The following is a 24,541-nucleotide window of genomic DNA, read 5'->3' as shown; positions in this document are numbered from 1 at the left end:
GTAACTGGAACACTGGTGAACTCCCTTTGAGATAAAGACAATCTTTCTCACAGGCTATGTGCTGTGGTATAGGCTCGTACATCAGTCTCAAATGTTTCCAGTTCCACCTGAAAATTGCTCCTTCTGATTCCACAGTGTACAATCTCAGCAATGGACCAATATTCTTCATGACACCAATCCAATTATAACCTCTGGACATTTTCATCTTTACCACTTCTTCTCGTAATGGATTGAGTGGCTTACTGGTCTTATAGTAGGACTTTTGTGTTAAGTGCTTCAACAGATTGGTTTTCACGGACGTGTTGTTCTTGATACATGCAAGCAACAATTGATTACTGATTGGTAATGCGGTTCTGGGTTTGTCTCGACAGAAGTGTCTGAGCAGGTGAACCAAGATGTTTATCACGAGGAACATTTCTGAGATTCAGGAAAACATCACTATTATACCTTGTTTTGACTTTTCTAGTAACTGTGCTACACTTTGAACTGCACATTCTGCCAAACCATTTGATGCAGGTACTTAGGACTACTTGTGACATTAGTAAAGTACACTCTTCTGCAAATCATTTGGACTGTTGGCTTGTTAACTGCGTGCCATTGTCAGAAATAACTGTGTGGACAACCATGGACTGCAAAATGACGATTCTTTTCAGTAATGACAGTACTAGATGCTAGGTTAGGAAGTAGGTCAATTTCAAACCAATTGGAATAAGTCTACTAACACCAAATAATGATGACCATTCCACTTGAAAATGTCTGTGGCTATTGTTGACAAAGGTAGTTCTGGAATCTGGTTTAGCTGAAGTGGTTCCTTCTGTTGATGTGCCTTAGTACTATTACACATTGAACAAGATAAAAGTGCTCTCTCAATGTCTAGTGACATCGAAGGCCAAAATACTAGTCCTCTTGCCCTTATTTTGGTAGATTCAGTTCCTGGGTGACCACGATGCAAAACAGTAATGTAGGCTTGTTGCAAGGACTTTAGAACAATTACGTTTGGAACTTTTATAATGATACCTTTGTCAGACAAAATTTCATCTCTGTATGGAAAAATAAGATTGCAGCTGCTGAGGTAAACATGGTTGCTTTGATGGCCATCCTTGATTGATAAAGTGGTTGAGTCTTTGTAAAACTAGATCTATGGCTGTGTGATCTCTCAGCTCATCAAGATGCGTGGAAAAAATTTCTCACTTCCATAACTTTAAAATCAAGGCTCTCATTCACTTGCTGCTCTGTGGTACTTCTGGGTGATCTAGATAAAGTATCAGCAATATATATAAGTTTGCCTTTCTTGTAGGCAAGACTGAAATTATACTCCATAGCTTGCTACTTGATCAACTCATTTCTTAAAATGTTACCCTTGTAATGAAAGAATGTGGGCCTTTTGATTTACAAAACCTATTGAAATGATTCCATTTATTACATGTGTGGCATTGTTGACCAAAGGATAAACAGCTCTCTCTTTTAGATTAGTGACTTCTAACACAATTACGACAGTTGGCAATGAAACTAGGTTGGGGCCCATGCTTTGGGTTTGCTGACTCACTCTTATGCTTCACTGATACTGTGCGAACTCGGGAATTTGCTAGAAAGTTCCGGGTTTACCAGGGAATGCTGCAGGGGCTACAACTGCTGCAATGTGCCCGTTTCTTTTAATTATGAGCTGCACACTATCAACACGAGCTTTATCACTGTGCCTTCTAGAGCTGTTCTCATTTGTAAGCATATTTGTGTTCTTTTCTGTGAACTTATATATCTGACAAATCTCAATGGCCTTATTCAAAGTTAAATCATTTTCACAAAGCAAAATCTTTCTCTCAGCATCATCTTTTATACCATACACAAGTCTGTCTTATCAGCTCATCCCTTAAATCACCAAATCTGCACATTTTAGCTTTATTTCTCAGGTCAGTTATATATGCTGCAAAACTTTCACCAGGCTTTTGATCCCTTGTGTAAAATAATAAGTGCCTTTCCAGTGTAACTTTTGTCTGGGGGTTACACATTTCTCTAAATGTATGTTTTAAGCACTCAGTTTCCTCCCTTGACTCAGCCTGTACAACAACATGACAGGTTTCCCACCTATCTGGTATAGATAGCAGGTACATACACAAATGAACATTCCCTTTCTATGGCTTCTGATTCAGTTAAATTAAGTAGAATAGATGCCTTTGTATGGTCATCTTTATCAGAAAATGCAGCCTGTATGACAATGTTGTACTCTTCCTCAAACACTCTCCATTTCTCAGCAATATTACTGACAAACACATGTGCACTGGATTTTCAAAATCCGCTGCCATGCCCACAAAGTATACACAAATACACAGAAAAGATGTCCCTTGTCATTATGTACAAACTGTTCTGTGATCTTGTAATAAAATTCAAATGCACAATAAACTCTTCGAAATACTGTACTTGCGAAATGTAATGGCTCTACTTTGGGGAAATAGCTTTACTGTAACATTGTAGAAACATGTGAACACTTTAAACACTTCTGATAACTCTGGTATATTTGCTTAATATGAAAAAAATACATGCTTTGTGAAAATGAGGTTGTTTTCCCTTGTTTTATTCATTTTATGCAATTTGGACTTCATTTCAAACATTTTCCATAGTAATTTGAATATTTTTATCAATATCGTACATATCGGTTTATGTGAATATCATTTAGAATGTTCTGTATGCCTCATTTCATATTTTATGAATAAGAAATAGTGCTGAGCAAGTTTTAATATTTGAAATTTATTTCTGACCGGTTTTGCAAAGTATGCACATTTTAAGAATGATTCATTCCTTTATATTTCACCAGTTCCAAGCATGTGCCTCTAGTTATTTTAACCATGCTACTTCTAAATTCATGCCCTTTAGCCCTGCCATTTCTGACACCATGTCCTTTTAGACATCCCACTTTTGACACCATGTTGCTCGTTCATCTCTAACACACATGACAAGAAGGCTGGGGTTTTCTTTTAGAAGCTTTAATACACAGAAACACTTCATGATAGACAACAGCATCATTAAATATGAACAAACTAGTTAACAGGCAGACCTTACACACATACATGCTTACATCTCAACAGCCAACTACAAAATGGCAGTCGGGCTCACACATGCTCAATATTTGCACACTTGTACAAGCCCTTGGATAGCTTCTTAAAGATAGCTACACACATATTGATCTACAGAAACCATAACCAGCTGGATTTTCACACACACCCCCACAGAGGAACCAATGGCAAACGTGGTTGCGGCTGCATCCCCACAGAAGAAGCAATGGGTTTACAATCAATACAGGGGCAGGAATTGACATCAGGGAATTTACTATTTGATTGTGTTCAATTTCATAATACTGGAGATGGTCCTCTTTATGCAATGGATGACCAAAATGCTCATGTAGAATTGGACAATATAGTTCCAGCTACACCTAATTTAAACATTATAAAAAATTATGAAGGTGACTTTAGCGTTTATATTTTTTCTGGAACTATAATTGATTCAGCAATGGCTGAACTTTATATTATATTTTTGATTTTTTGCAGTATATTTGCTGCTATTAATGTTATATATTTTTTTATGTTTGAAATGGATTTGTAATTTTTAATAGCTTAACAAGGAAATGTTGACAGATATGTTCATAAGTTAGGTTAACTGCCCTTGTGGGTCACTTTAACCTTAGCCAATTACCCCAGTGAAAATCAAACCCTGCACCTTGTGTTTATAAGGTAAACAACTTTACCATTATGCATTCATATATATTCACATGTTGAATATGCTTTTTAGTTTACTTTATCTTTAAAAGAAATATGACTGCTAAGTTTAATGAATGAGGGGAGGGGCAGGTGATGGCACTTTGTACTTACTGCAGAATCCCAGGCTGACAGATACTGGATCCTCTTTGAATGACACCAAAAACTAAGCCAATTGTTGAAGTCAGTCTTTTTTGTTTGTAATGAGGTTTCATCCTAGGTGAAGGTAAAATGCTGCTTAAGGCTAGGGACATACCTGCCTGAGAGACACAATCCAAGAGCTCAGTCATGCCTCTCTTCATACAGTCCAGCAAGGTATGTCTTAAGTCGTTCACACCAACATGGACTATGACAGAGTCATAACAGTGCCTGTGGTTGAGAGACTTGAGTGCGTGTGTGATGTGGCGGATCCTGGCACCTGACAAATAGCTGACCATGACCTTTTCCTTATCCAGCCTGGTGAGAGGGATATGTGTGTGTCTCACAATTGGGTCACCTATGACCAAGATGTTTATTTTTGTGTTATGCCTTAGAGACTTGACTGATGAGACACTGGCATGTAACATATTATGTGTACTATGTTCTGCAGAGGATGTATTATGTGAATTGTGATTGTGTTTGGGAGATCTCTGATGTTTAGGTAAGCTTCTTGTAAGGACCTCCGCATACATAGGTTATGTGTTGTTGGTTTGGTAGGTGCAGGAGGTGAGGTGTACATGCTGACAACCTGCTTGGTTATCAGATGGACTGACTCTTTGAAAACAATGATATCCTTTTCTCCTTAATTACCACAAAGCACTTGATGAAATTTTAACAAATTATGTTTTACAGAAAGTAGCTGAGATTGCTAGTATGGAATATTACCCAAGGATGAAAACAGCCCTATACTCAAAAACATGAGAGACTTCTTAAGAGTGACCAGTGTCATGACTATAGAGCAGTTCATGAACCATTTGCTGCTGAAATGCTGTTTGCATTTTTTTAAAGTATGTAATGCAATCTGAACAGTAGATTTTGCTGTTTCCTTCTTTAAAATTAAAACATGTAGTGCTAAGATTATTATATTTGTGACACCATAACTATGTCTGCAAGGCAACTCAATTTTTTAGCACTCTTAACTACATGGATATTACGAAATATGTTCACTAAAAGATGGCATAAAAGCTACTTAAGTATATCCATGATCCTGAGAGTGTGGCAGAAAAATGGACAGCCAAAGCTTTTTGGGCCATATCACTTTGAAAGTTACCTTAAAACTTATAAGCAGCTACAACATATGACCTGGAATGAGCATCAAGATAAGAAACTGCACAGACGTGACAATATACAACTTGGAATGAGTGAAAAGATAAGGGAAGGTACAGACATTAAAAAGACCAGTGAGAAAGCAGCCAATCACCATTGAAGGACAGAGACGTGGGCAGCCAATGCCAACTTCTAAGGCAAAAGAGAAACAATATCAGTGGCGGTCACTTATGAATTTACTTCCCAAGGGAAGTATCCTTAGGAAAACAAGTCATGAAGAAGAAAAACTCCTCATAAAGGCAGCAGGGAAACAAAGAATTTCTAATATTTGACAAAAATCCATCAAATCTAGCTTTAGTTGATGACCTTATGATTTACATCATCATATTTCTGTAATTAAAAAATAAAAAGCAGAGAAACTAGTGATCTTAAAACTTCATTGATGAGCTCAATCACAATAATTACCAAAAATCATGAAACCCAGGTACTGCTCCAAAGCATCATATACTCACAAAAAAATCGAATAATAAAACACAAAAACACTAAAATGGGTAGAGCTGAAATCTCTTTTACTGCACAAATCTGGTACCTCGGCTATTTGTCTTCAACGGACAATTAGTGCAAAGTGCAATCCACTTAAATACGTTTCAAAAACTCCAATCACATTCATTTAACCATAATTGACTCCACGCTGTTAGCATTTTATCTCAATTATTTCATTATTATTTTTAAATATTTTTTAAATAAATATTAAGAATATAAGCTTTGAAATTTTTTAAACAGTATATAAACCTTAGAATATCTTATATATATATATATATATATATATATACACACACAAAATGTCTCAACACATGAACATGTATGCATGTATACCAAATACCTGGACAGAAAGTTGTCTAGCTGTTATGCAAAACATCCTAACATAAAATATTATACAAGACGGTGAAGCCAAAATAAATATAATCCTAATACACATAATTCACTTCCAAATTGAGACCCCTGGGTGAAAGTGACCTATAATTCAATATAAATTTGCTCTCAAACTCCAACAATTTTTCTAACTACATCACCACCCCTCTGAAAGGACGGCTGGGCCAGGACAGAATAGAAAAAACCTGAAGTATTTCTCTGGTGAACCTTCAAAAAATGTTCAGCAACCGGGCTTTTTAAATTACCATTATGAACACCCCCAAGATGTTCCAAAATCCAAATTTTTACAGCCCTTTTCATCTGCCCTATATACCACTTGGTTTTAGCACAATTACACCCAATGATACAAACCACAGCACACGTGAGACAACTAAACCTTCCCCTACACATAAATTTTCCACCATTAATACATTCTCCCACAAAATTCTTAACATAAGCACACACTTTTCAACGACCACATTTGAACATGCCCAGAGAGTCCAAATAGACCTGATCCTGGGCCATGTTCAAAAGTTCCTTTAAATTAGCATATCGTCCTTAAGAAAATTTCACATAACCGGGAAACAATTTCCCCACAAGTGCATCCCCACTAACTAAATGCCAAGAATCCAAAATGATCCTCCTCATAATTTCCGAAAACCCAGAATATTTGGAGACAAAAAATATTTCCCTTCCTTCCTGTCTTCCTGATCTTCCATTAGCTTGATTACTCTTCCTCCCACTATACACACATTTATTATTACAATCCTCCATTAAGGCTTTATTTAATACCTTCTCATCATAACCTCTAGTACTCAACCCTCTTTTTAACATCCAATAAAAACTCCATTCTACAAGAGTCATCAGAGGTATTATGAGAAATACGCTTAAATTCACCCAGAGGTAAGGAGTCCACTAAATGAGGGGATGCATACTAGATGCATGTAGAAAATTATTAACCGCAGTTAACTTTCTATAAGGTCTAAACTGAATTTTCTTGCCACCTTTGGAGTCAACATAAAACTCCACATCCAAAAATACCACTTTAACATCCCCTTTCATCATAGAAAACTTCAAACCATGCTCAGTGGCATTCAAGTTGGAAAAAAATTCATCAAACTTTACCGACTCTCCCCTACATAGGAAAATCAAATCGTCTATGTATCTTTTAAAAAAGACAACATGCTGCTGAAAGAAACTGCTACCATAAATGAACATTTTTTTTTAAAAATAGCCCATGTAAAGTATGGCATATGTGGGAGCATAAGTTGCTCCCCATAGCCATCCCCCTGTGTTGCAAAAAGAAATCTTTTTCAAAAACAAAGTAATTATGCCTTACACAAAATTCTAAAAGTCGAGTAACATAAGCTGTTTGATCCGAAGACAGCTTATGTTACTCGACTCTTAGAATTTTGTTTAAGGCATAATTACTTTGTTTTTGAAAAAGATTTCTTTTTGCAACACAGGGGGATGGCTATGGGAGCACCTTATGTCCCACGTATGCCATACTTTACATGGGCTATTTTAAAAAAAAGTTCATTTATGGTAGCAATTTCTTTCAGCAGCATGTTGTCTTTTTAAAAAGATACATAGACGATTTGATTTTCCTATGTAGGGGAGAGTCGGTAAGGTTTGAATTTTTATCCAACTTGAATGCCACTGAGCATGGTTTGAAGTTTTCTATGATGAAAGGGGATGTTAAAGTGATATTTTTGGATGTAGAGTTTTATGTTGACTCCAAAGGTAGCAAGAAAATTCAGTTTAGACCTTATAGAAGGTTAACTGCGGTTAATAATTTTCTACATGCATCTAGTATGCATCTCCCTCATTACTGGACCCATTACCTCTGGGTGAATTTAAGCATATTTCTTGTAATACCTCTGATGACTCTTGTAGAACGGAGTTTTTATTGGATGTTAAAAAGAGGGTTGAGTACTAGAGGTTATGATGAGAAGGTATTAAATAAAGCCTTAATGGAGGCTTGTAATAATAAATGTGTGTACAGTGGGAGGAAGAGTAATCAAGCTAATGGAAGATCAGGAAGACAGGAAAGAAGGGAAATATTTTTTGTCTCCAAATATTCTGGGTTTTCGGAAATTATGAGGAGGATCATTTTGGATTCTTGGCATTTAGTTAGTAGGGATGCATATGTGGGGAAACTGTTTTTCGTTATGTGAAATTTTCTTATGGACGATATGCTAATTTAAAGGAACTTGTGAACATGGCCCAGGATCAGGTCCCTTTGGCCTCTTTGGGCCATGTTCAAGTGTGGACATTGTAAAGTGTGTGTTTATGTTAAGAATTTTGTGGGAGAACGTATTAATGGTAGAAAATGTATGTATAGGGGAAGGTTTAGTTCTCTCTCGTGCGCTGTGGTTTATATCACTAGGTGTAATTGTGCTAAAACCAAGTGGTATATAGGGCAGACAAAAGGGCTGTAAAATCTGTGATTTTGGAACATCTTGGGGATGTTCGTAATGGTAATTTAAAAAGCCCGATTGCTGAACATTTTTTGAAGATTCATCAGGGAAATACTTCAGGATTTTTCTAGTCTGTCCTGGCCCAGCCGTCCTTTCAGAGGGGTGGTGATGTAGTTAGAAAATTGTTTGAATTGGAGAGCAAATATATATTGAATCATAGGACACTTTCACCCAGGGGTCTCAATTTTTAAGTGAATTATGTATATTAGGATTATATTTATTTTGGCTTCACAGTCTTGTACAATACTTTAAGTTAGGATGTTTTGCATAATGGCTAGACAAATTTCTGTCCAGGTATTTGGCATACATGTTCATGTGTTGATGCATTTTGTGTGTGTGTGTGTGTGTGTGTGTGTGTGTGTGTGTGTGTATATATATATATATATATATATATAAGAAGATATTTTAAGGTTTATATACTGTTTAAAAAAATTCAAAGCTATATTCTAAATATTTATTTAAAAAAATATTTAATACTGTAATAACTGAGATAAAATGCTAACAGCATGGAGTCAATTATGGTTAAATGAATGTGATTGGAGTTTTTGAAACTTATTAAGTGGATTGCACTTTGCACTAATTGTCCATTGAAGGCAAATAGCAGAGGTACCAGATTTGTGCAGTAAAAGAGATTTCATCTCTACCCGTTTTGGTGTTTTTGCGGTTTAGTGTTCCAAAGCAGCATGCCGTTATTCGTGACAGACAAGTGAGCCAGAGACTAACACAAACTTCATATTTCTGTAATTAAAACTGACACACTCCTCACAAGAGGCTTATGTCTTGGATGGAACCTAAACAGCAGACAGTAATCTTTCGGATGTTCTTCCCCAAAAGGTGCCACAAGAGATTTGAATTTTCAAGAGAGGTAGAAGGCGGAAAGAATAAACTATCATAAGATGTTAAGTATGAATGGTGCCTCAACTACTGCACAGCAATCCATTAGTATGCAAACCGTAAACATCTGTGATCAGAAAGACGTAGATATGGAAAATTCTTTCACTTTATACTGCCACATTATGCCACTTTACATCAAGATAATCAGTCTTTATACTTTAAGATAAGAAGATTTCTTCAAGATCAGTGTCTACCAACTCAGTTCCACTAACATTTCTTAGTCCAAACAAGACCAAATAATTTCGGTGCAGATGTAGGCTATATGTGATGCCCCTATTTTTTTTTTTTTTTATGAACACTCATTCTATATGCATTGTGCATGGGTTTCTTGCAAATGTACACTTTCTTCCAGCATCTACTATGAAAAGAATGGAAGAAAACAATCCATGTTTATATATCAACATAATCATATGGTACCACTGTAACAGTTTTCTTGCAACAAAATGTCCCTCAATTGTATACAGACATTTTATCAAAAGAAAACACTGATTGTTTGCTAGAACTGTTTTCATCACTTACATTTTATCACTTTTTAACTTTCATGTTACAGAGTATTTGATAAGCTTCTGGAACTACTCAATCTAAGGAAGAAAAACAGTGACAAATATAATGTTTGCACACCTGCTTGGTTTAAATACCAGTGTATAACTACATTTCAATCCTGAGTAATTAAAGGTTAATGATGGTCCAAATGTACCATAAAAACTATGAAGTCATGGGTGGTTTGATAGTTGCAAATGTTTTATATGAACTTACAGCTCTCTCTGTTGAGAAACATACTTCAAGAAATGCATTCAAACACCAGAACATCTGTGAAGAGTAGACTACCCCATGCGGGAATAGCTGTGAGGTCTAAGACACGTAAAATTTTAATTAAATAAATGAATTTGCTTCATTGAAATATGGATCTGTTGATTACAAAGGACATGGCATTTGGTCTTGAAGTATATACATCTTACACAAAAAAGTACTTTTATTAAACTGAATGTAGCCCACTAATTTCTATTACAATCAACAGTATTCAGTTTTCTTGCATTATAAATACAGACATTTCACTGACAAGATAAACTGTTCTAAGGTAGTCTTTACTTTTGACAGTGTTTGGATTTTCTTATTTTTATTTCTATTACAAGTCTAGGAAAGGAGGCGGCTTTGGAAACTCAACAGCCTCACCTTACATGAAAGCAGTAAAAATACTTAATGTGAAAGGCACTGTTTCAAGGCAGGTGAAGACCTGGCTTTATCCTTCTATGCATATCCAACAGTATGTAGTTTACTTCCAATTTACACAAATGCATTCTGTGACTGTGTTCAGTAACCAGTAAAATGTTCATATTTCATTTAGTTCAAGAAAATGAATTTCCACATGGACTTGAGTTCCCCCCTAAAACCCATGATACAAACTATATCCTTCTAATTGTCCTACAGACAAGATGTATATACTCTTGTAAGATCAAATTTCAAGTTTTGCTTAAAAATAAACTTATCTGAGAAACACCAAGATCACATTCAGGTCACTACTATAAATGAAAATAAACTGTTTAAAACAGACATTTTTATGTGACTAACTCTAGGTATCACACATCAATAGGCATCTAAGAGAGAGAGAAAAAAGCTACCTATTATCTACCATAACTTAATACCATAGTGATACATCTGTCACTGCAGTTTCAATTTGGTCAGCAAAAGTGTCACAAAGTGCAAGCTTAAAACAAAGAATAACTTGCATACATATTTTAAGTAGCACAGTCAGTGTGCTGTACGATATTTCTGAACTCTACTTGCTTGGTTTGGAAGGAAATGGAGCCAAGGCAAAAGGGTCAGGACTTGAGACCTCTGAGGTCAGAGGGGATACAGTTGCAATGTTACTCGATGTCGCTACAGTCTGCTTATTTGCAAGAGAAACTACTTTACAAGCTGCTATGGGCTGTGCTCCTATACTTTGTCCATCATCTGGACTGTAGTGACGAGAGTATTTACACAAAGACTGAGGGCGGAAAGGTTTGGAAACAACATCGCCAAGTACAGCTTCTTCAGGAGGGACATAAAGTTGTGTTTTAATATTTTGCAAGTTTTTTTCATTAATAGATTCTTGCATGATGCTACCTTGGTTCTCTAGTTCTTCCTTGGGATAAAATGGATCACTTCTTAGAGAATGGAAGCCTACACTGGAGTGCTGAACTGCAGTATTTATTGGAGATTCTGACACTGTTTGATCAGCATTATGTAAACTGAACTTCCTTAAACTATAGACATCAGTAGGCTGGTCTATATGTGGTACATGTCCATGCATGTCACTGGAAATACTCTGAAGTGCTGGATTCTGAAAAATGTTATGTTCCATGTATCTTTTCTTATTAAATGGTGCTTTTAAGAAAACATCTATTTCTTCCTGCGGGTTTGCTGTGATGGTGTTCCTGGCAGTAAATGGAGCTTTAGAAAACACATCAAAGTCATCTTCAGTTGTATTAGAACTCCCAAAAACAGCAGAAGGAAGGTTATCCAATTCATTGTGCGTTTCTTCACTGTGTCTTTGGGATGATACCGGAGGCTGTTCTAAAATATCTGGAGAAAAGGCAGCTTGTAAATTGTCTCTGGGCAATCCTTCCTGACTAAACTGAGCAAGTTCATCAATTTTTAAAACTTCTTTCTTCATATCATGTTGTCTATTAATATCCTCTTCTTCTTCAGAATCCATTAATAAAGGTCTAGAACCACTACAGTCTAAAAGCTCAGCTTCATGGTCACTCCCTTCTTCACTGCTATGAACTGAACTGTTACTTGAAGTGTATTTTTGTATTTTAGCTCCAGTTTTTAAATTGTCTACATGTTCTGATGTTCCTGCATCAGAAATATTCTTGTGATGAGATACATGACTTTCTTCATAGGCTGAAGATCCTGCAGTGTGCCCAGTTAGCACTGCTGGATATCCACTACAATCTTTTTGGTAACCTGTAAGGAGACAAACTGCATTAATTATATGATTTTTTTTTTAATTTGATGAAGAAGCACTTCCAAAACAAACACGGGTATGTTAACGTAGTGTCATGATGAACTAAATTTCAGACAGGGAATTCTGCTACAGGTTTGCCAGATGAAAGTGGCCTATATACAGGAATTCAAAACATGTGCTTTAATTTCCTGCACTACTAGTGTACACCAAAATGTTTCTTAAGATCCAAAATGAGTAATGCAAGCTTAATGTGTTATCAAAGAATGTCACACTTTTTTGTGGGCACAAATATGTACAGTTATACCAGGACATAAAAAATCATAAAGTGTGTTGCTTATCACATTTTAAAGGCCTTTGACAGCATATTTCATCACTGACAATAATGAGACATCCATTTGGTTTGTGCACTTAATGATTCTGAGTACATTTTGGATCTTATGTAGGTGACAAGTCCAACAACTATAAATTAAATTACAACTTACAATACAGAAACACAGATACCAAAACAGAATGCAAGACATAGCTTACCTTCAAAGAAAACAAGCAGATTAGAAGTGTAAATCATTTGACAAAATTATAGAAAGACAGTAAAAAATCATATTTAGTTTATTGTCATTATTGTGTAGCAATGTTTGGGAGCACATTAGAGTTTATATACCTGACAAGACTAGTAACTTACGACAAACAACATATAAAGATAAAACATATATAAAGTTAGTACTTACTCATAACAACTACTAAATTCCTTTAAACGTCTATTACAAAAATAAAGCATAATTATATGTTTGCTGAAGAAGGTAAACTTTACCATATCTGCATATGATGGAAGCAAATAATTTTCATAATCCTCTAGGAGCAAGAAAACAATTTTCTTCTCTTAATGTTTTAAAATATGCTGTGTTATGCACAGATGACAGATTTGCTGATCAATGACACACGAACACACACAGACAGACAAGACAGACACACACACCTTTAGTAAAAAAAACACACTCGTCAAAATTAGGCATCAAAGTTATTTATTGGGAAATTGTTTATCACATTACACTGTGAAGCATAAACAGTGTATATACATATATATAATAGGCAAACATATCTTTGTATGTACAAAAATACTATCTACGACTCCTTGAAGCCTCTTAATCTCACTTTCTTCAATGCTAAAAAGTGGCTTCAGTTAGATACTACCTAATATAATACTATCAACAAAATCATTCAGCAATAAGATATTTGCTAGAGGAATTTTTGCTCCATGAATACCTGGATGTAAAATACTTAGACAGACAGAGAAAGTTTGAAACAAAGTACAAATATAAGAAGCAAGTTTAATTCTACTGTTGGCTGAAGGCTTCCTGCAAATGTATAACATCATGCAACTGCACAGGGGACAGGAAAAAATTTAACACAGTCATTTAGCAGACCCAAACATAACACTGATGGAAGGAAAACAACAGAACTTTGTAATCTCACTGTATATTCTACTCTCTACATGTACATAACTTCCAGATTTTAAGTCTAATGATTTGCTAAAAGTTACAAAGGGAAAACAGCATATGAGCCAATTATTTCTGACTGAAGTTTTCTACTGGACATAGAAATTATAGTTAACAATACAAAGGAAGTCTATTAAAAACTCTGTCATAACAGTCTAACAGAATGTTAAATGCAATGCCCAAAGTACCAACTAGTAGTGTAACATCTTGGGCTATTCCTTTCTTTTACCATTACTATGGTTTAGTAACTGTGCCAGATATTTGTACAATTTATGCCCCTGCATGCCCTTGAAGGTTTCTGGATGTTCAAAAATGTAAACCCTTATGGTCATACATCATGCAAAAGATCTACACTGCCAAAATGGGACAGTGCATTCAAAACCAAAAATAAGTTCCAAGAATGTGCTTTAATACTAGTTTAAAAGATAAATGTCTGTTTCAGAAGATCATGCAAACATGTTTGTCTGCAGGATGTGATGACATTTGTTATGGCCTTTATTGTCCTACAGTACTGCTTACTCAGTCTGTACAGTATTGGCTGTGTACGTGACCCATTGCTGTCTAATATGACGAAATACATTATCTGGTTAAAGTTGTTACCAGACTGTATGCTTTTTCTACTTACATATATAAAATGCCAGTTATTAGTTGAATAGGAAAGTCTACCCAAGTTAAGCAAGCCGTTAACATGAAAGCTGTCTTACAATTCTGACCTTCTTGACTTACTGCAAAACTTTGTATCTGCCCAGCATGAAAACCAAGACACACAATGATTTTTACAAGCATATATGTAATGCAACATCAGCACTTTTTTTGCCAGATTCTTTCTTCCCCATAAGCAAATCAACATTTTAGACCTAATTTGATAATATCACAGTTTTATGTAGGTTCTCAAAGTTTTGAGGGTTCTAGTTTAACAAATTATATTTTGCTTTAAAATACTTCTGTTACAGAATTTTCCTTTAAAGCAGCAGTATTTAAAGAGCATTCTTCTCTCATTTCATGACTACATCTAAGAGTTTTCGTCAAATTAGTTAATTTTTACAAGTGCCTTTCAGCACAGTCAGTGAGAACGGTCAAAAATCAAACCACCTGAATATTTTAATCTTTTCCAGTGAAATTTGTTAAATTTAGTAGTTACTGTTTGCAGTTTACTTCACAATATTCACACATTTCTCTATAATGTTTCAAACACACTTGCACATTCAGTTACTCTGACAGGGATCTGCAGTGGTAAAGTCTACAGAATAATCCACACTACACTAGGCTTTGAGTAATACCACAGCGCTTAAAACACTGACGATCAACAGATACAGTTCACAACTATACAAAATAATGTAACTAAGAAAAAAAGTTCTAATGATTAAATATACTACAGATTGCATAGGTTAGTAATACACAAAACCCGCAATATATATTCACCATATATTGGAAAAAGAACAGTTAATGAGTAAAGTTAAAATGGATGTTAAAGCTGACAAACTGATTTGGAAACACTAACATTTAGAAGGGAAATAGGACTAAAACAGTAATAAGAGTACAGCCAGATGGGTGTTTTAAGAGCTGAAGACACTATTGCCAAATATCATTTAGTCTTGTATACCTACTACAGAAATACATTTGTATTATATTAAGGCTGAAATATGCATATCCACAGCTAGTGGGGTTTGGCTTTATTGGCCTGAAATTGTCCATTAAAACGATGAAACAAGTCATGGGCATTCAGAATCGCCAATTAGCTGAAACACCTAGTGTTCATAAGGGTCATTTTCCTATATCCCATGTGCCTCTGACTAAAGAGGTTTGAGAGGTCACTCATTGGAAGTTCCAGCTTGGCTGGAGTTTATTTAGTTTTTACTGATCATTTAATACATTGGAATATTCCAATATTTGTAATATACAAATTAAATGAGTTCCAAAATTTACAAAAAACATATACAGCAGTAAATATCTCAGTATCTACATACAGAGTACAGGGTTACTTAAAATGAAAGCAGGAAAGAGTGTGCTCTGTGTATGCTACCAGTCCCAATAAAAAAAAGTTTCCAGGCAGAAGGAGGGGCCCTAACCTGCAGTGATGATTACCATCATCCATGCATCTACGGTTATGTTCACTTGTCTTACAATGTACTATGCACATCAAAAAGATCTATGTAGCAGGAGACATATTTATGCCCTGGAAAGGAAACAAGCAATTAAGTTTATAGATCCAGACTAGTGATTGGCCTACAGTACTGCATGCAGGACTCCAGTGGCAAATACTACTCTAACTATAAACTGGATACCCAGTTTAATATTATAGAAATGTGTGATTAGGTGACCAGGTAAACACCTTGGTGATGCACACCTGAAGAAGGCTGCAGTGGTATCTGCTGCTCTGGTAGAGTGAGCCTGACTTGCCAGACAGTAACTTAAAAAAAAAAAAAAAAACACCACAACTGGTGAACATTTTTTAAAATGGTCAGTTTGCTTACTGGCCAACTTTATATGTCCTTCCTGAAAGAGACAAAGTAATGTGTGTAACAGGTTTAGTTTTTTTTTTTTTTGTACATCTCTAAGTGGAAGACTTTTTGACGTTTTATTCTCCTGCTTGGTTCAGAAACTGGGAGCTTGACAGACTGATCTGGGCTACATTTAGATAATATCTGGCAAAAAGGAGGGACTTATTAAAGACAAAGTCTCCTGTTTAAATCTCTTTACAGTTTACAACTGAAATCCACAGGCTGGTACATTCTGGATCAACATACTCTTAACAAACCACTGACATATCCCTCATGTGCAGTCTTTCATAAAGAACCACTAGGATGGATATGGATATGAAATGTAGGATTGCAAGAATGCACTGGTCATTAAACATGTTTCTTTCATGATTACAGAGAAAAATTCCATTATTTGAATCTTGTCCTAAGGGAGAAAAATAACGAGTCTGTATTAAATATAGCCTTTAGGAACCTCTCCGTAATTATTTTAGATTTGACTTCAATATGTTTGGGACAATGTATGTTGAAAACATAGGACAGTCAGAAGTAGTACATACAGTGTAGCATCCTCCACAGAATTTGAGAGAATCAGGGAGATGTCCAACTAACAGCAAATATGGTTTTCCATTATTCTAAGGTGTACAGACTCGGTTTTTGTAAACATTCGGTGCACAAGAAAAAGGCTAAAAATAAAGACAGCAAACAAAGTGGGAGTTTAATCACCACAAAATTTAAAAATCTTTTGCGATATTAAAACTGGAATGTTTAGGTAGGCATTCTTCATGTAGGAACCTTTAGGACAGCATGCTATTGCAGTAGTGTCTCCGCAGGGTAAGCAATCTGAGCATTTTTATATAACACTGCTCAAATATGAAAGGTGTAAATGGACCTCCACTGTTTTTCTTTCTTTAAAACTGTTTCGCTTTCTGATTCTGAAACCATTTCTTCTGCCTGCCTATCAAAATCTGGATATTCTGGAACTGCTGAAGCCAGCTGCTTTTTTTCTATAAAAGGAACGCAGCCTAGGAAAGGGCCGTTACAAATCTGTATGTTTTATCCCGACACCACCTCTCTCACTCACTGGCTTGTTAGTATCTGCCGCCTTTGAGTTTAGAAATGAAAAAAAACTGACCCTAAAGAAACCCACCTTTATCAGTCCCCTGAATTAGTTTAGAAAGAATCTCTTTTATGGAAACATTTGATATACCCTCAGTAAAATCACATATCTGTCTCAGGATATCGGATTGGTATTGCACCGTATGTCCTTGGCAACTAGATCCTGCCATAATAAACACCTGGGAAGTAAAAGCTCTACAATCCACAGTTAATGAACCATATGACTTCTTTCAAGGTCTACATTCCACTTTCTTTGTCAGATGTTAAAGCTGTCACTACAAGGGTGACATGAGACCTTTTGTGCGACTCAAGCTTTATTGTATTATAATGAAAAAATCACACAAACTCGAATCCAACTAATTAAACCAGCTCAACAGCACGAGTACAACAAAATCCACTGGTTAGGTGAAATAATTAATGCTATCGTTAAAAAATACTTTATTTAAAATATCAATAAAATTTCAAGGTTTAGCGCTTTCATCTAATAACTTCGACTTCATCAGAACTGATGAAGTCTAAGTTATTAGATGAAAACACTAAACCTTGAAATTTTATTGATATTTTAAATAAAGTATTTTTTAACGATAGCATTAATTATTTCACCTAACCAGTGGATTCTGTTGTACTCGTGCTGTTGAGCTGGTTTTATTGTATTATAGTCACCCATATTGTTTCAATAAAGAAAAATTATATAAACTAAAACTTCCACTCAAAACAACATTAAAAAAAGTGAGAACTTTCATTCTTGGATACAGACTGCTTCACAAATCTGGGTAAGTCTATATAACACAGGATGAAGATGCCAATTTTTTAATCAAGTTCTGAAAGATGGCAGTTTACTTTGTTGCTTTATTACCACTTTACTGCAATACAACGTCCTGTGATGTTGGCAAGGCACTGTTTGGTTATCTATAAGACAAATATAATCCTTAAGTATGGGAAAAATAAATAAATGATAGTATGGCTATAGACTCGGGCAGTTCAGACTTCAGAAGTTTTATACAGATTTGTTCTGGTGGGAAGTGAGCTTCTTAAAAGTTCCTTTAAAAATGCCCTATCGCTATGACTATGGCATCTTTAAATTATTCATCTGGAGAAAGAATGTTATGAAGCCTCATTCTCTTCATTCATCTTCCGGAAGAAGGCATCTAAAGCAAAATAGGTCAATTCATGGATTTCTTCCTCACCCAATGAATCTTAACATGGAGGTGTTTTCTTCTCTCCAAAGCTTTGATAGAAATAAATGACTATACTCAGTCAAAATATTCTTGCGTGACTCTTGTAGTGGGTGGCCATTACAGCATGATACACTGGGAAACACACTTGGACATCAATGAGTTAGGAGTTAAAATGTATGCTACCTACTGCTATCAAATCAATAAATAAAAATTGCTATTGATAAAGTCAATACTTAAATGGAAATATGTGCAGCCATTTGGTCCCAAGACATCTCTACAACTGTAGTATGAAAGGAAGTCGAAATGTGGAACAGGAGAAATCTTTGGTTTCTATCACATCACAGGGAAAGGTTTCACTACCCAGAAGAGGCATCAGTGGACTGAAGTAAAGGGATGGAGATTTTTTTTCAGACATTTTGAGAGCTTCTTTTTCTTTAGTCATCATAAGTTTAATGTCAATAAAAGTAGAAAGGCTGCCACAAAACCTTTTCCTTTATAATCCCTGCAAAATTAAGGGTTAAAGAGCAAGAAAAGGAGACGAATGGACTTCATATTTCCAAAACTGGTATATGCACCCTGACCATTAGTTTCTGCAAGGGGTGACCTCAGTGTGAAGAGCAGGGCCAGGACTATCATGGCCTGCTCTTTCAAATAATAAATACATTTCACATATTTAATGATTTGGGGGGGGGGGGTTCACGAGATGCCTCCCCCATGTTTCTTACATTCAGACTTGTTTGTTTTAATTCTTTTAATCACATAACCTGTCAAAAGTAGAAACAGGAGCATCCTGTCAACTCTTCTGTTCTACAAATGCTACATAATTTTTATATCTTTAAGCTTATATATTGTTATTAAAGGAAGAACAGTGTGGACAACTGTTATGTTTTTCCTGAAGCAGAAAAAAATAACAAAAGCATGTATAACTGGAAGGAATGTGACAGCCATACAAGCCACGCTGCTTCGCAAGGGACGGCTTGCACCTGTCACCCCTGGGCTTCCGGATATTGGCAAAGGCTGTTGCCACCCCCATAGTGCCTTTTTTAGGCAAGGCTCAAATGATAAACCTACCGCCCTAGAAAACAAAAATGGAGAAAAACTAAAGGTAATACTGCTCAATGCCAGAAGTCTAAACCTCAAGATGCACGCCCTCGAAGCCCTCCTCAGTATGGAGAACATTGATGTCTGTGCTGTGACTGAAACCTGTTTCAAGGCTCCTGAGAGCACCCCAGCACTATCAGGTTATACCTCATATCATGCGTTCCGGCCCCAAAATCCGGACCGAACCACAAAAGGAGGGGGAGTATCCATATTCAGAAAGGATACCCACACCTCCAGGTTAGTGGCAACGCACGAAGCATCGGAGACCATCCAGGTGCAATTAACCACAGGTAAAACTGCCCTACAGTTTGTAGCATGCTACAGACCACCCTCTCAAACTCAGGAAACCCACACAGCCTTCCTGAAGACACTGGAGAGTATGAATGTCTCTCCAAACACCATCATATTGGGTGACTTCAACTACCCAAACATAGACTGGGAACATTACTCAAGCCCCAACACCCTAGCTCAAAGGTTCCTGGAGTTCATAAACTCAAATGCTATGGAACAACTAGTCACCATTCCCACAAGAGGAGAAAATATACTAGACCTGATCATCACAAACATGGGGACAAAATGCTCCACACCGGAAGTATATCCCTCATTGGTGAGATCAGACCATAAATTAATCTCACTGGAGATCCACATCCCGCCCCAACCCCAGCAAAAAAGACCACAGTGAAGAACTTCTCAAAAGCAAACTTCACACTTCTTAAGACTGGAGTGGTATCCTTCAAGGCCCCCGAGCCAGTGGAAACTACAACCCACGCTGCTGAAACCCTTACAAATGCCTTCTACGAGCACCTCCAGGAATGTATGGATCAAGCAATCCCTAATAAAATCAAGACCCTTTCCACCAAAGGCAGGCGCCCGGTCTGGTGGACCCCAGCCATAAACAAACTCTACAACAAGAGGAGAAAGCTACTACATGACAGAGCAAAATCCCTAAAAGGGAAGGCATCTCGGATCACTACTAGCAAAAAACTACAATCACTCATAAAATCATCCAAGGCCAACTTTGAGAGAAAAATCGCTAATGACACAAAAGACAATCATAAGGCCTTCTTTAGCTATGTTAGAAACCTGGGTGGAAACTCCCAGATATGCTCAGAATTAGTCCAAAATGATACAAAAATCACTGAACCCACAGACATTGCCAACATACTGGCAGACAGGTTCAGTGCAAATGTCTCCCCTCCCTCCCCCCAAAAGGAGAAATATCTATCCCACCAGAGTCTAGCCTCCCAAACATCTCAGATGCCCAGGTGAGAGCTGCTCTCTCTAAAGCAAAAAACACAGCATCAATGGGACCGGACGGTGTCCCCGGCTGTGTGCTACACGAACTCAATGAGGAACTAAACCCACACATAAGGCTGCTGTTTAATCTTAGCCTTACTACAGGATACGTGCCCAAAGAATGGCGTACGGCAACTGTGGTCCCACTCCACAAAGGCGGTGCTTCTACGGACCCTGGAAATTGCCGCCCCATAAGCTTGACGAGCCTTGTCTGCAAAACTATGGAGAGGATCATAATGGAACTCATAAATAAAGACATTGGGGACCTACAGACACTGGATCCTACCCAATTTGGCTTTGTCAAGGGCAGATCCTGCCTCTTGAACTTGGTCGACTTTTGAAACAGTCACTAAGGCCATTGATGAGGGTAAGGCAGTTCACACAGCCTACCTTGACCTAGCAAAAGCGTTCGACACAATACCCCACTCGGGCATCATAGAAAAGCTCACCAGCTTAGATGTAAACCCATATGTCACAAGATGGGTTGCAAACTGGCTGAAGGACAGAACCCACAGGGTTAGAGTTGCTGGTGCCATGTCAGACTCTAAGCCGGTCACGAGCGGTGTCCCACAGGGCTCAGTCCTGGGCCCCTCTTGTTCGGCATTTATTTTTCTGAAGTGCAGGCAAACATAGAGGGATTGTGGCTGACAAAATTTGCAGATGACTGCAAACTGGGCACCATAATTGACACTCCATCAGACACAGACATCCTCCAGAGAGGTCTCATAGAAATGGATAACTGGTGCCAGAGCCATGGCCTTAAGCTAAATGCCAAAAATGTATAGTCATACCCTTTGGGAAAAACAAGGTAACCCCTAATTACCACATAGGTGGTAATCCATTAAACACGGAAGAAGTTATCAGGGACCTGGGGACCCAAGTTGACAGTAACCTCTCTTTTGACACTCACATTGCCAAAGTGGTTAGGAAGACCTTCTACATTGCCCACCTGATCATGAAGGGATTCACATCCAGATCAGGAGAGGTCATTGTACCCCTGTACTCTTCACTTATCAGACCAATGATTGAGTACAACGCCCATTCGAATGTACCTTACCCGACACCTGCAGCAGTTGGAAAGACCCCAAAAGTTCCTCACCAAAAGGATAAAGGGCTCAAACATATGTCATACGCTGCCCGACTGAAGAAACTCCAGCTCTATTCAGTCGCATACCGCCTGCTCAGAGGTGATCTGTGCCTGACATACAAGGCCATGTCCAACCCGAATTAATGGACATGCTCTACCTCAAAAATCCAAATCCACCAGAGCCACGAGCAAGAGACTTAAACCTCAACACGGATATAAATAGGACGTGCTGGAGGGACAGATTCATCACCCAGAGACTCCCTACACTATGGAACAGAATCCCAGTCCATGTGAGGCACAGCCCCTCACTGACTCTGTTCAAGAGAAATCTTGACGAGTGGATGGGAGATCGTAGGTTTACCCCGGGAATCATCTCTGTGTGACTGCTGGACAGAGGCACAGCAAACTAATGGGTATAGTATTCTCATCCTAAGGGGTGGTGAAAGCCACACACACTCTGGCTAGGCTTATAAATGCCCTAGGGCAGATAGCCTAGTATGAACCTATGAACCTATAAGAGTACATGATGGTGGCTTTCTCAAAAAATACTGCGTTTTTAGTTAGAAGCAGACTAAAGTAAACAGAGCTCAGGTCAGCAAAGTCTTTTTCCAGCAACATTAAGAACCTAACTGAAGTAACAGTTTAGCTGGGTTGACAAAAAGGGAACTTAAGTACACAACCTGTTTGCTTTTGGACCAGGTGCTGCCTTGTTATGGCCACAGATTCCAATTGCTCTCCAGCATGCCAGAGGGCATGTGACTGCACAAGAGCTCGTCAAGGCTGGACATCTGCTTACAGAACATTTCCTATATATATATATATATATATATATATATATATATATATATATATATATATATATATATATAAATCCTGCAGCACTGATCCTTATACTTTACATCTACATTTCTAGTAAGGCACAATTTCACTACGTCAAGAATCCACTGGGTTTCTGTCCTTCAAACTCAAAACCATTTTCTTGATGTTCATGTCTCAGCTGCTTCAAAGGTTTAGTGGCAAAACTGCTTTGAAAGTGAAATGGAGGGCCCGTGTATTAATCCTAGTTGGAGTAAAAACTTATTTTATCCTGTGTTCTTGAAATTTGACTAGGTCTTTGCCTCTAAAGCTCTGAATTAGTATGTAATTAAAAGTAGATTGGCAGGTATGTTGCAGTAATTTCTCTTTTCTCTACCTCACTGCCTGCATGCACTGTTGTGAGTGGAGATGATGTGCACACTGGAACTTAGTAAGGAATGGTTGCGAACTGCGATAATGTCGAGAATTCATAGAGGTTAACACAAGGTGTACACAATGTGTAGAAATTAAGGTAACCTTTATGAATTCACATACAGCAACTCCATAGTGATTTTGCTGTCTATGCATTAAGAAAGGTTACCTGAGACATAAACAACATGTACACCTTGTGGTAACCTTTATGAATCTCACCATTGTGCTAAATTTCATCTATTCTAATTCACACCTGTGCAAGTTATTTCACTACAGTTGCACAATCCACTTGATTGTTAAGATTAGTTTTACGAAATTCAATGAACAGAGAAATACATTAGCATTAAGGACATTATGAAGCTCAAATGCACATCATCTCAGTTCCAAAAAGAAATCTAACAATTATCCCGGCTCAACCTGCTTTATAGTAAAATGCCTATCTGGATTCACTAGGATAAACCATGGCAAAGGAGGCTTTTAATGCAGAGGGTCTTGATAACTTTTTAAGTTTCACCAGAAGACATTTATCACTCATGGTATTTCCTGAACAGGATACTTTGACGTGGAATTAACAAGCTGTTCCTAGTCCCTTTAAAGACAACAATGTGATACAAAATGAAACAAATACCCTGATTTTAAAACTGATCTACCTGAACAAGTTAGTTACCCACTAATAAATAAGTCTCATCTGATGGCAAAAGATTTTCAAACAAATGGTATCTGATAAAAGATTTCATAGACAGAAATATAATGATAAACAGAATACCATCAATTATGCAGAAATGATAGATGACTCCCACAAACTGAACAGGAATTTATAACTTTTCAATCTACTTAGTTTTACTGGGAAGGGAGGGACAAAAAATTATGAAAGCAAGGAAACCTACTTTAGAAATGCATGGAGGGTGAGAACGGATGTTAAGAAACCTACTGTAGGCTACTGTTTTTTTTTTTTTTTTTAAACAGGTATTCTGTTCCTGTGTCGTGGTCTCATAACAATGTTCTGTTGCAGCACGGAAGGTGCACAGAAAAGCATTACATTGTGATACTAGATGATTTATTAAGGGCTTTGACATCCTTGTGAGTTTCATAAAGAATAAAAGAGCAGTGATGCACTCACTTTTGAGAAAATAAAGTACTAACATTTCAGGACGATTAACCTTTGCATAGTAGTTTAATTAGGGCGGATGGACTTATTGCTTCAGAGACCTCTCCCTCAAAGACAGACTGTTATGTTAAGGATACTGACAACTATACCATCTTCTTCAGGGTAGGTAATGATAACAGTTAATCATAATGTGTGGGTAGAATTCCTATCAGCACAACACTTAAC

At 37.1% G+C, this 24,541-nt stretch overlaps 1 protein-coding gene across 6 annotated transcripts in view; it reads right to left on the bottom strand.

Annotated features, from left to right (window-relative positions):
• Nucleotides 1-9,361: 9,361 nt before the first annotated feature.
• Nucleotides 9,362-24,541, bottom strand: part of AAK1 (AP2 associated kinase 1) — a 1,655,011-nt gene continuing 1,639,831 nt past the window's right edge. For all 6 annotated transcript variants that reach the window (XM_044083018.1, XM_044083021.1, XM_044083020.1 and 3 more), the window contains one exon: nucleotides 9,362-12,229. In XM_044083018.1, coding sequence (XP_043938953.1) covers nucleotides 11,055-12,229 — 1,175 coding nt within the window. In that variant the 3' untranslated portion in view covers nucleotides 9,362-11,054. The remainder of the gene's footprint in view (nucleotides 12,230-24,541) is intronic.

Source organism: Protopterus annectens, chromosome 9.part0 (genome assembly GCF_019279795.1).
Source record: "Protopterus annectens isolate FY-2018-M chromosome 9.part0, PAN1.0, whole genome shotgun sequence".
Lineage (NCBI taxonomy): Eukaryota > Metazoa > Chordata > Ceratodontiformes > Protopteridae > Protopterus > Protopterus annectens.
Note: the sequence above shows the minus strand (reverse complement) of the source record. Positions and strands in the feature narration are given on the sequence as shown.